The 13,256-nt window shown below is 41.3% G+C and overlaps 1 protein-coding gene and 1 long non-coding RNA gene across 4 annotated transcripts in view; one reads left to right on the plus strand and one right to left on the minus strand.

Annotated features, from left to right (window-relative positions):
• LOC118898493 overlaps window positions 1-11,750 on the minus strand; it is a 158,464-nt gene extending 146,714 nt beyond the window's left edge. Inside the window, exons 1-2 of the long non-coding RNA XR_005020707.1 lie at window positions 11,497-11,750; window positions 8,046-8,151 (exon numbers count right to left, since the gene is read on the minus strand). This is a non-coding gene — a long non-coding RNA (uncharacterized LOC118898493). The remainder of the gene's footprint in view (window positions 1-8,045; window positions 8,152-11,496) is intronic.
• A 227-nt stretch (window positions 11,751-11,977) lies between these two features.
• The window catches only part of GLS (glutaminase), an 80,153-nt gene continuing 78,874 nt past the window's right edge, over window positions 11,978-13,256 (plus strand). For all 3 annotated transcript variants that reach the window (XM_036858647.1, XM_036858648.1, XM_036858649.1), the window contains exon 1: window positions 11,978-12,656. In XM_036858647.1, coding sequence (XP_036714542.1) covers window positions 12,226-12,656 — 431 coding nt within the window. In that variant the 5' untranslated portion in view covers window positions 11,978-12,225. The remainder of the gene's footprint in view (window positions 12,657-13,256) is intronic.

A 13,256-nucleotide genomic window follows, 5' to 3' on the forward strand; every position in this document is an offset into this window, starting at 1 on the left:
GTGGTGGGCTACAAGCTGTTTTTGCATAGCATTTTACATAGATTTTTAAAATATCAATTGTGCATATCAAAGAAAAGATGGGCTTGATGAATAGAATATTAAAAGATAAAAGATAAAGCCCCCCAACTCTCCCCTTGTACTACTACCATGCAGGAGCCATGAGATAGGTCTGGCTTATTTGAAGACTTGAAAGAAGGCAGCTGTGGCCAGAGCATAAACCTCAGTGGGAGACTGGCTGAAGATGCAGCTACAGTTTAGGTAGAGCCAAGGAGGCCTTCCAAGGAAGATTGCAAATTTTTAATTTTATCCTAAGGGTAATGGGAAGCCATTAACGGTTTTAAGCTGGAGAGTAACATGATCTGATTTATAGCTTAAGGAGATCACTCTGCCTTCTGGATAGAAATGAACTGCAAGGGACAAGGAGCTAACATCTGTTGAATTTCTTCGTGGGCCTCTCCCTGAACAATACACATGCATTACTCACTTAATTCTCACAACAGCCCCCCAGAGTGGGTGTTAGCATCTTCATGTTACAAGTAAGGGGACTGAGAGGCCCTTTGAGATTATATAAACTGCCCAGCATAGCACAGGGAGAAGCAAGGAAATGAGTGCAATTTGTCTTATTATTGTGCAGTGAATGCATAGGGCTTACTTTACAGCCAATAAAATCCAATGATTGTTTCCTCATAAAAGTCTGTAGGTAGTTGATAGTCATATCCAGAATGCAGTGATCACAGAAAGGTTAATACATGTTTTTTTTCAGCAAGGGTATTCCTGACCCTGGCTGTTCATCTGGGAGATAGTGGATATAGCCGTACGATTGAAGCTATTATAGGATTCTGCTCTTAAAACCTCTCTTATCATTGTTAAATATGCGAAAGACCTCTTTTCACTGTTTTGATCTTTTTGTCAGGTTGTTTTCCAGGAAGTGGTTGCTAGGAGTGAAAAGTTTTATTATTTAGAGATAAGTGGAGCCTAGATATCCCATCCCCTTAAAAAGTACAAAAAAAAAAAAGCCTACAGTAATTGACTTGAAAAGTACTTTTGCAACACCATTTGTACCAGTCCACCTGCTTTCTATTTACTTCTGGTTATCTCCTTTCGCTAATGATTCTCTGAAAGCACACACTAAGGTTTGCACCAAAATACTGTCCTGGAGACTGTTGGAAGAGTCTGCAGGGCTCTTAGAGGCAACAGCTGCCTCTAATGACAGTGAGCACGTGCACACTGAGTGACTACAGAGCCCCCTGCCATGAGTGTGAATGTCAGCCGGCTACACAGTACATGAATTACCCTTGAATATAGTTGCCTTCACATTCTGATAATGTCTACCACTGGGGGAAAATCCATCGAGATTGAAGTTGTACCAACCAGGTTACAGGGACACTGTTCCACACACTGGGACAAGTTCCTACCCAGGCCCTGAGGTTCTTAGCTGTGTATGCCTTTGTCCCTTCTCATACCATTCCTTTAAAAATCTTTGATTATTAAGCAAAAGGTGTGTGAACCCTTCATTGCTCTTGCAAAACTGCTATATGCTAGGCTCCTTATAAGTTTTGTCTGGTGACTGGACTTGAAACATTCTATAACCTTGTTTGATATTTATAATGTATCACCTGCAATTCCCATAATATCTGTTGGAAAAAAATAGACATGAGATTTCATCAGTAAGTGACTAATAATCTCTAGATAAGAGCCACAACTGCTTGTAACCAGTGCTCAGAATCACAGTTCACGGAGGCACATTTAAGGTCACTTAGGCTAATCTTCCCACGAGGCAACTGAGGCAGTGACAGATCAAGGGACTTCCTAGGTCCACCAGGGATGCAATGGCCAGGCTCAAGCTAAATTCTACTTGCCTGAGTCTCAGTTCAGAAAGACTTTAGAGACCCATATACATTTTTACACTTTTTAATAATGAACCACAAATTTAGTCTTCAAAATTAGACTTAAAATTTATTTATTGTATTTCTTACTGTACAAGGACTTGATTTTCCTCTCAATATTTGGGCAGATCCCAAGTATAAACACTTGAGGCATTTCCTTTGGCCTATGTCACAAATTACTTAGGAAAAACAACATTATGAAGGAAACTAAGTTTATCTCCAGAGTCATTGTCTTTTTTCCCCATCCTCTCCCTTTGGTTTTCCTCTTAGTGTTTCTGGTGTCTTAAGGATGTGTATCCCAACCTATTCATGGGCCCTTGGCCTTACGTGCTTACAGCTTAGGATACCCCTTCACATCTAGACCTTTTTAGACCTCATTTTCTCTTCCTATAAACTTACCTATACAGTATATACTATCTTCTTAGCTCCTCCTTTCAGGTAGTATGTTAGCAAAGCTCACGTGCTTACTAACACAAAGTCCTCCTGTTTTTGCCTATCACGAGATGTCAAGTTCTCACTATTTTAGTCACTCTCTTGGATTAAGACATTATTTCTACAAACCCCTGTTAAAATGAATCAGTTTTAGCTGGGAGGTAAAATCCATGAAGACAGTACTGTGTGAAGGCACTACACCATGCTGGAATTAATACATAAGCCTGTCCCCCTCCAAAATTGTAAGCATTTTCCTTTGTACCATGCCTCTTGCAGTAGAAATGTACTAGCATCCAGTCCTAATCACCAAGTGTAGCTAATATATATCAAGGTGGCAGATGCCTCTGGATACTTTTTTCTGCATCTGGAACACTGATGGGAATAAGTCAGTTATTATGTATCTGTGAGATTAAGTAAAGATGGATTATGAAGACACCTATTTCTTGATTCAAATTACATTTGTCAGCTTCAGAGTTAGTTGTGGAAATAAGAACAGCTAGTCAGAAGTGGAATTTAACTGAAAAAGCATAAAATATGTTTACATGAATTCACTGATTCAAATATTTTGTGCAAACACTTTTAGGTAAATGGTCATTTTATAGGCTGACCTTTCTACGTGCTGCCAGTAGGACTGGCTTCTCTATGATCCAATGCTCTTTCTCCTACCTTCCTCTCATATTAGATGGATCAATCAGGAAAGGGCAGCCCCAAAAGCAGAGAAGCTTAAAGTAACAGTTTCTTTCTCTGAACTCAGAGACCTAGGTAGACAGCAGCCACCAGCTTTAAGCATTAATAGTTAAATGGCATAGGGAAAGAGATAGTAAAAAATTATGCATTGGCTTTTTAAGCTTATAATCACATTTCCCTGGCCAAAGCAAGCTGCATGGATACATCCAACTTCTAGGGAGCAGGGACATGCAGTCCTACACAGGAGGAGACTGGAAGTATTTAGTGGAGAGTGTTAATAATACCACACCAGATTGCTCTGGTAATTCCCTGAACCTACCATTTAACTTCACTCTTTTTTGTTCTTGACAGAATGCCCTTGTTAACCTCTTACACCTGAGTTTCTATCTGGCAAATATCACCTACTTTCTAGAATATTCCAAAATCTCCCTGAAAGAACTTATTTTATGTCATCTTTATCCATTGAATATACATATATACATAATATTTATGGCATCCAGAATACTGTATTTTAATTAAGACTTTATGTATTTGTGTTTCATCTACCTCCTTAGACCAAAAGACTATGTCTTATTCATCTGTGTAATCTAAGCTCCCGTACGGTGGTTGGCACAGGTAGACAGTCACTAAAAAACAGGGTGCTTATAAAGTCCTTTTGCAGTTTGAATTTTTAATAAGCATCCTCCTCTTTGTATAATATAATAGGGAAGGAATTTACTCAAGATTCAAATAAAATTGTGAAAGTTTTATTTGTTCTAATATATTTCTTTTATTTTCTAGTTAATAAACTCCTATGTTATATTAAACAGCCTCAATTATGTTATTGAAAATGATATTATTCAAAATGATAGTGGATATGTTGAAAGCTAAAAAATTTAAATTATCCTGTCCAGTTGGGACAGAGGTGAACATGAATAATTAGAGTAATAGAATAATGAATATATTACCAAATAAGCCCTGATATAGAGTGAAAGAACCCTTGAACTCTTCTCAGAGAGGTCAAGGAAGGCTTTGAAGAGGAGACAATATTTGAGCTGAGTTCTTAGGAAACAGAAGGTATATCCAGATGGGAATGGTAAGGGGTAATAGTAAGGATAGAGTCAGAAAATATGTGGTACTTTTAAGGCAAGTCACTAAAATGTTGAACAGATTATTTAATGTTTGTGTCAATTTTCTCACCTGCAAATTGAGACTGTATGTACCTGCCCATCTCAAATGGCTTGTTATGAGGCAAAAGGCTATTATGTAAGAAATTGGAGAGCACCATGAAGATATATGGTGGGGACCTTGAAGGGTCAGTGGAATTTTGATGGATAGAGAAAGGAGCTTAGGACATATAAGGTGATAAGAATGGTGTAAGGAAAGACTCCAAGGAGGAAAGTTGGTTAAGCCAAGGAAAATTGATCATTTTGGCAAGAATAAATAACAGCAAGTTAAGGTTCAAACACTAACCAATCAGAAACAGGTAGAGAAGTCTAGTTTAGCAAAAAGGTAAAGTTGGTTTTCTTAATATGTCTCAGTATTTTTTGTTGGCATAGAAGGGAAGCAAATCTAGAGTTATAGAAGTGATTCAGGATCCAAACTGAAGGTTGGGGCAGGCTCCTTAATGCTTACTGTATCCCTAACTCCATCCCTTTATTTTAAATCATGCAAGGGTATCATATATGGTCCCCAAACAATTGGGGGAGTCATATAATATGTAAATAGGTTAAAACATAGATAATATAATTTAGTGGGGTTAAAAAATGAGAGAGAAAAAGGTTTGATAAATTGCACTCAGGGCAAAGAGAAAGATAAACACAGAGAAAGAGTCTTCTATAATGTGATTTTGAATCAGTCAGGTTGTCTTAATGGAAACCCAGATCCAAGATGGCTTAAATACTAAAGAAATGTATCACGTGTAACTAAGGAGGGAAGGCATCAGAGTTGGTTGAGTCAGTAGCCCATGAATATCATGGAGATTCCAGATTCTTTCTATCTCTCCACTCTGTTGGCCTTGACGTGTTGGGTTTGCCTTAAGGCTGGCTCTCTCCTGGTGCTAAGATAGCTGCAGCAATTTCAAGGGAAATGGAATTTCCATGACTGGCTAGGACTAATGGTCTGGAGTAGAATCTGCTCCAGGAATAAACTTCAAAAATGTTATATTGCTATCATCATCTGATTGTTCTGGGCAGAGTTGGAAACATGATGGCCCATGCGCCAAATTATTCTTGTAGATGTTTTGTTTGACTAGCACAGTGTTAAAAGAAAATTGAATGAGCTGCATTTAAAAGTCAGATAATTTTGTTTATTTCTTAAAATCATATTTCTGTATTATCTTAAAGAATCCAAAGGTTTATCTAAATGTGCCTGCATTCCACTTAGCTAAAATTGGCTGGAGTGGATTAACTACTGCCCCTTTAGACAGACCATTCCGATTCCACCTTACTGGGCTTCATCATTCCCTAACATATTAACCTGGTCTGCTTTACTCAAGTTACTTACGGAGCCTCTCACTGGGGAAATTACTCTTAAAGATTTTTAAGAGCCATGTGGTGCTTTTGCACCAATGAGCATATCTCTTGTAGGCACTTCTCCAATGGTTCAAAAGAAATGAGGGCAAGGGCCACATCTTGCTGGAGGGCATGTCTTTGCCAACTGTATTATTAATTAGCTGCGTTATCTTATTAACTTATAATTTCTATAGCCATAAAATTTAACAATTAACACCTGTCCCCAACAGGAATGTTACAAAGATAAATAACTTCTTTAAATTCAAAGGAAAAAAGGATGTACTTTTATTCATATTGTATTAATTAAAGAATTGCTTTCATATTTATGTTTGATATAGTCAAGAACCAGATAATTTTTTATATAGGTTTTTCAGTTAAATATTAGTCATTTGTACCTTTTGTAAAGCCTTTAGTTCAAGGATATTGTTTGTTGGTTGCACACCTGAACTATATTTACAAGGTAAATATATGCCTACTACTTGTATCACCCAGCATTGGTTAGGCAAAATTAAAAAAGGTTTAAAAGGGAACATTAAAAATTGAATACTGGATTTGTAGTATTTTCTACACTTATAATTTTTAGAGAAAAGTAATGGCTTTCAACATTATAACAAAGCTTCATTTCTTTAATTAGGAAATATTTCAACCGCAGAGAAAAAGAGAATATAACAAACACCTGTGTATCAATTATCGCGGTACCATATTCACTTCAGATTTAAAAAATTATTATTTAAAAATTCAGTCATTACAGGGACTTCCCTGGTGGCACAGTGGTTAAGAACCTGCCTGCCAATGCAGGGGACACGGGTTCGAGCCCTGGTCTTGGAATATCCCATATGCTGAGGATCAGCTAAGCCTGTGCGCCACAACTACTGAGCCTGCACCCTAGAGCTTGCAAGCCACAACTACTGAGCCCACGTGCCACAGCTACTGAAGCCGGCGAGCCTAGAGCCCGTGCTCCGCAGCAAGAGAAGCCACTGCAATGAGAGAAGCCTGCGCACCGCAACAAAGAGTAGCCCCCACTTGCTGCAACTAGAGAAAGGCTGCGCACAGCAACGAAGACCCAATGCAGCCAAAAATAAATAAAATTAAATTAAAAATTCAGTCATTACAGACAGTTCGTTCATTACAGTTGAAGCTCTTTGTACATTTCTTCAATCCCATTCCCCATTTTACATACCCAGAGATAATAACCAGTGCACTGAATTAGATGTTTATCATTCTTATGCACATTTGAAACTTTGGAAACCACATATGTATACATCTATAAATAATATATTGTTTTGCACATTTTACAATTTTATAATCATGGTATCATAAAATACATATCCATCTGTAATTTGTTTTTGAAACTTATCCACTTTAATACATGATACTGGGGATCATTCATTTTAAATAATATATTTTATCTCATCATTTTAATCCATTCTCCTACTGATAAACGTTTAGATTGTTTCTACAGAGATTTTTTTTATACGTCACACCGTTTGTTTGTTGTACTATCTGGGTGCATATGAATAAAGCTCTGCGTCAGAACATACCACATGGTGTTGTCACTATGAGAAGCAGCGCTATCACAAGTCAATCTTTCTTTTGTAGAGTTGCCTCTTGCGACTTATAATTAGACAGAGGGACTCACATGCTAACTGTAGATGTCAGATGCTTGAAAAGTAAAGATAATTTGAAGGAACCTGCTCTTTACAGAGAATGAATACTGATTTCTCTTCACCTCAGAAAATCAAAATACATTGCTGTGGACTCTGATGCTATTTTCCCAAATGTCTGAATTTTGGATTTAGCTCCATAAATAATGATTTCAGCAGGGTTCAGTAATTGTTTTCCAAACTGGTAATATGATCTTACCATTTGATGAGCATAAAGTGACAAAAGCCCAGGTTCATTTTTCTTTTCCAGGGCTTAGAAAATGTGACAAATTTCAGATGTGGAACCAACATTAGATTTCAGAGCATAAAACCAACATAGCATAATTGATATGGAGCTCATACTTCAAACCACTGTTAATTTTCCCCAAAGTGTCCAAATATATATATATATCAAGCATCTCCTAGCTGAACTTTGGTTTTAATCATCCCTGAAAGAGAACGCCTATTCTGAATATGCCTATTCTGACTGTCCTCTCAGTGGTTCTCAGTTTCAACTGCTCTAGAGCAGGGGTCCCAAACCCGCAGGCTGCAGACAGGTGCTGGTCCACAGCCTGTTAGGAACCAGGCCGCACAGGAGGTGAGCGGCAGGTGAGCGAGCGAAACTTCATCTGCCGCTCCCCATCACTCTCCATCGTTCACATTACCGCCTGAACCTTCCCCCCCCCCGCACACATGGAAAAACTGTCTTCCAAGAAACCAGTCCCTAGTGCCAAAAAGGTTGGGGACCACTGCTCTAGAGGACGACTGCCTATCTTTCAGAGTTCTCAAATACTCTTTGTTATCAATATTAGTCTCATGGCTGCCAAATTTTCATTCAAGTTGGATGATATATCAGTCAACCTAAGTCATTCTATGGTAATAATGCCCAAGTTGAAATTACTTACAGTAAGGTTTATTTCTCTTCATGTTGTTTGTCAACCACAGTCATCTTCAGCTTTGTTCCATCAATCTGGGACCCAGGTAAAGGAATCATCCCCTCTTTGGAACCTGCTGTTCATGTACCAAAAGGAAAAGAGAGATGATAGAACCAAGTGATGACTCACATTATCTGCTCAGCAGTGGCTTACATCACTTCCATTCACATTTCGTTGAACAAAGGCATAAGGCCAAGCCTGCCATTCAACAAGGTGAGGAAGTAAAGACCTCCCATTGAGAGGGACAAAAATATTTGCGAACAGTAATACAATCCACCACAGAGGTTGTTTTCATAGTCAAATAGGTATCCTTTTGACTGACTTTTAGGATACTTGTAAAATCAAAACTTTTTTAGGTTTTGCTAATATACAAGTAAGACCTTCTGATATCTAGGATGGGATTTAGTCCAATTTAATATTTTCTATGAATCTACAAAAAAATAAGAAATTAAAATCACTTTGAAAAAAATCAATAAATATCTGGAGGCCCCATGCATGTAATTGTGATCTAAGTCTAAACAATATTAATTTATAAACTGAACTAACTGAAATCTTTACCATATCACTCTGAATGAAGAAAAATGACTGATTACCACTGCACTTCCATCCCAGCCATCAGGGGACCCTCAAAAAGAATTTCATGTAGTTAGTATTTTAAATGAGACCATGCAAATAGTCTCTTCAGATGTGATTAAAATCTCTCTTGCCATTTTTGTGTGATGTTGCAAGGCACAGAAGTTCATTTTACTTTACATAGATGGCAAAGGATAGATTTTTAGCCTTAATTGTATGTGACATGTATATTCAGGCCAGCTTTTTTTTTTTTTTTTTTTTTTGGTCTAGCAATTCTTTGTTTACTACTTTTTTTTTTTTTTAGTTATTTGTAAGTAGCTGGTACGTTGGGCACTGAGCCCAGCTTTGCTTAATCTGTCTTTGCAGCAGTCTCTCTCTATTTTAAGATACTTTGGAAATTATTGGTTTGTTTTCTAAAAATGAAGAAAATGATCTCATTTTAGGGAGCTAGCTTCTTCTTAAATGCTATTTTATGATTAGATGGTTTAAAACAATTCCCAGTTTGCCTTTTCAATAATAGATGTGGCAACTAATCACATTGCACAACAAAATTTATTCACTCATGGAAAAATAATAATTATAGCTAACACTTATAGAGTGCAACTATCATTGTTCCAAGTGCTTTACATGTATTGATTCATTTAATACAACAGCCCTATGAGATATGATACCAATATTATCCCCATTTTATAGATGAGGGATTTATAGTACTTTAATAAAGATCTAAATTCAGCTTTCGAAAAATAAGTTATGTTTGGTAGGGTTTATCAGTGAGGCTAGGAAGTTGGCCAGTTAAAGCAGGAAACCAAGAAAAGGGAAGTAGTAGCAGAAGCTTGTTTAGAGGTTTCCTGAACCTTACTCTATTCTCTAAACAGAAGAATTTCAAACAAACCAACAAACCTAAAAAACTTAGGCAACTCTTTTAAGCTGTTAGTCAAAGGAGAATTATTTTCTATTTCGTTTTTGTGATAATACCCTTTTAGTTTTTACAAAGGGCAAGATCTGGAACTTATATATAGGTTACATTACCATCTTGAAACATTAGCCTTTTCTAATCTTCAAAAGAACACAGAAGCTCAGGAACTGTTCTTCTAGTTAGAATAAATACAAAGTGCAAAAATTCCAATATTTCCTTTCTATGATTGACTACCTTCTCAATGGCTATGAGACCACAACCTATTGTAGGATAGCTGCACGTATCTAGTAGCAAAGAGGAAGTCTAAGAGTAGCTCTGACAACCCAGCCACATGTTAATCTGAAGAGCCATTTTCTATTTGTAGGAATTTTGGTAGACTATTGTATGTGCATAAAATGCTTGTACAGTGCTAGACTTTATTTTATATGATTATATGACTCAATAGGTGAATAATTAACCTAATGGAAATAGTAATTAACTCCAACTCATAGTTCCAAAGTTGTATTTGATTTAAAAAATCACTAAAGATTTAAAAAATTATATAAGATGAAGAAAATAATCAAATTAAAGTATTAATGAGTCACATTTTAATTCAATTTATAGTAGTTTCAACTTGCTAACTTTTTATTGGTCTTCTCAAACAAGGGGTTAAATTTCAGCAGACTCGAAGTTCTTCTAAATGTCAGGAGTAACATTAGTCCATTCTCACCAGCTCATCCTTGAAAGTTGAAACTCTAAAAAATTATCTTTTACTAGGTTTACTTTCTACGTTTGTTAAGTATACTATAAAGTATTTAAACCCTTAAACACTGGAAAGAATTTTCATAGGAAAATTAGAGAAACTAAGAGAAAAAGCAAGAGGAAAATAATAATTGGATTTGTCAATAGCTTGGATGTGGCTGAGAGAAAGGAGGCAGTCCTTTAACTAGTTATATCTAAGAGATGGAACAATATTCAGGTTCATGTCTTTGATAAGTCAGACTGGAAATGTTAGGCAGATGTAGTATGTTACCTTTCCTCCAAAACTTAATGTTCCTTTTCCTGAATATATTGTTACTTTGACTCTTACCAAATTTAGTGACAGGTAACATTAAGTAGTAATAAAAGCCCTCTAAATAATTTGCAATTGTCTTAAAAAAATGTGGTTAAGTGCTCTACACATATAGCTTTTTCCATGTTCTTCTGGTTAAAGAGTAGATAGAAAAAACTTAAACATGGCAAGCCTGTGACATGCCAAAGGTCACATAACCTGTAGGTACAACCAGATTTCCTAATTACTAATCTAGTGCAATATTTTAAGATGATGATTACTAAATCTGATGATCAGTTAACGATGCACCTCACACACCCTTCCTGTTTCATAAAAATTATCCCAGTAACCTTTGTGAATCCATGCATTTAAACCTAATTGCTTCAGGATATCATCTAAAGTCTGTGTGTTTCGTTTTTTTGTTTGTTTTTTGTTTTTTTGGCGTGGACTGTACATGTAGGCTTAAAGAAAAATTCAGAGTTTATCACCGCCTTGGAACTCTTTTCCTACAGGTCCAAAAGGATAAATGGATAAAGTGATACTAGGCTGAAAACGATTTAGAGAACCAGTATCCGTATGCTTCTATTTTACAACGATGAAGCAGCTTTAAAGTAGGAAAGTGTCTACAATTTTGCATTTTAAAAAGCAATTTTTAAAAAGGAAAGCTGTCGTGTTCTGGAATTTCCCCCTCTCTCTTTGAGGTCCCCCGAACTCCAATCCTCCAAATGGCTAAGTCGCATAGCTGAAAGGATTTTGCTCATTTTTTCCAAAACACTTCACACCTGGACAGTCGCCAACCATGGAAAGTTTCAAGTAAATGTAACATTTGGGAGAGGGACAAGCTCGTCTGGGGCTGCCGCCGCGGGTCCGCGGCCCTCAGAGGCGTCGCCACACGCCCTTACCGGATAGCCGGGGACCAGCGGCAAGCTTTGACCAGCCGAGCTCCGACGGCCAAACTCCAGCCCCGGCCAAGCCCCCTAACCGCCGGCCCCTGGGCTGCAGGGGCTTTTGCCCATCAGTCTTCGAAACAGTTCGAGGCCCCAGAGTCCAGGAGCCCATCCGCTTCGTAAATGACGAGACCGCTAAGGCCCCCGTTCCCAACGAGGGCACTCTCGGTGCTGACGAAGCGAGAAGGAAAGGGCTACTCCGGAGCCCTGCCTGGCTGCCCTGCCTCACACGTCAGTTTGACTCCTCCCCTTCCCCGTCCCCCGCCAGTCCTCCGCACGACTCTCCGCGCACCGGGCGCCGAGAGAAATTTGACTGCTCCAGTCACCAATCAGAAGCGAGGTCGGGGATCTGAGCTAATCGGAGCAGGCGAAGGGGGCAGGCCGCCGGCGTCCTCCCGCCCCCGGGAGGGTGAGCGCCGAATGTCTCGGGCCCGCCCCTGCGCCTCAGCCTCAGTGCGGAGTCCTCCACGGTGTGAGAAGCGGTCGCGGGCAGCCTCAGAAGCAGCTGCAGCGGCAGCGGTGGCGGAGCTTGTGGGAGCTGCAGCCGGAACCACACCCACCTCACTGTCCCTGCCCTCTTTTGCCCTCTGGCCGTCCCGCCGGAGACCAAGTTCCCGGAGGAGAGCGCCCGCCCACGTCCGGAGCATCCTCCCCTGTTGAGCGGGTACTGACGGACCCGGCGGCATGATGCGGCTGCGAGGCTCGGCGATGCTGCGGGACCTGCTCCTTCGCCCGCCCGCCGCCGCCTGCGCGGTTCTGAGGCGGGCGCAGCCCCTCGCCACCCTGTGCCGGCGCCCCCGGGGCGAGGGACGAGCGGGCCCGGCGGCCGCCGCGCGGCTCTACCCGTGGTGGGGCGGGGGCGGCCGGCCGGCGGGGCCCCTCGTGAGGGGCCTGTCCAGCTCCCCCTCGGAGATTCTGCAGGAGCTGGGCAAGGGGGGCACGCAGCAGCCACAGCAGCAGCAGCCGCAGCAGCAGCAGCCGCCGCCACCGCAGCAGCCGCAGCCTGGGGCGTCGCCGCCCGCGGCCCCGCCGGCGTCCGACCCCAAGGACGGCCCGGGGGAGACAGACGGGTTCGGCAACAGCGAGGGCAAGGAGCTGGTGGCTTCAGGAGAAAAGTGAGTGTCTCCGCGAGGCGCAGGAGGCCTTGTCCCGCGTGGGGCCCGGGCCCGGGAGGGGCTTGCGGTGGGGCGGGATGGGAGCGGAGGTTCGAGAAGGAGGAAGAAAGAGATGCCGGGCGGTCTGCGCAGTCTGCGCCATGTGATTAGGCCCGGCCCCGCCCGCGCCTTCCCCGCCTGAGCCCCTCGCTCGGCCCTCACTTCCCTTCCCCGCCGCCGGGTGGAGCAGCCAAGGGGCCGGAGGGGCCCGTCTGCCTCCCCCCCCCCCGCTCTGGAGCTGTGGCAGCCCGGCCCACGCCGCGTGCTCAGCGCCCCGGCTCCGGGCTGCAGCGCCTGGCCGCCCGCCCAGCTCTTGGTGGGTGGTGCCCCACGAACATCACCGAGTGACATTTCGGAGTCAGGCGATGGGCAAAGCGTGTGCCTTCCTGACTCGCTGCTTTTCTAGGCTCGAGTTTCCTGTCTGCCTGCCCTCCTTCCACCTCTGCCACCGTCTCTTTGGAAGCCTAACGTAGCAGAGTATTCTGAATATTTCTGGAGTGGCTTCTTCAGGCGTGTGTAGAGCCATCTGGGGCACCGGAAATAACGTTTCCGAAAGGAGAT

Source organism: Balaenoptera musculus, chromosome 7 (assembly GCF_009873245.2).
Source record: "Balaenoptera musculus isolate JJ_BM4_2016_0621 chromosome 7, mBalMus1.pri.v3, whole genome shotgun sequence".
Taxonomy (NCBI): domain Eukaryota; kingdom Metazoa; phylum Chordata; class Mammalia; order Artiodactyla; family Balaenopteridae; genus Balaenoptera; species Balaenoptera musculus.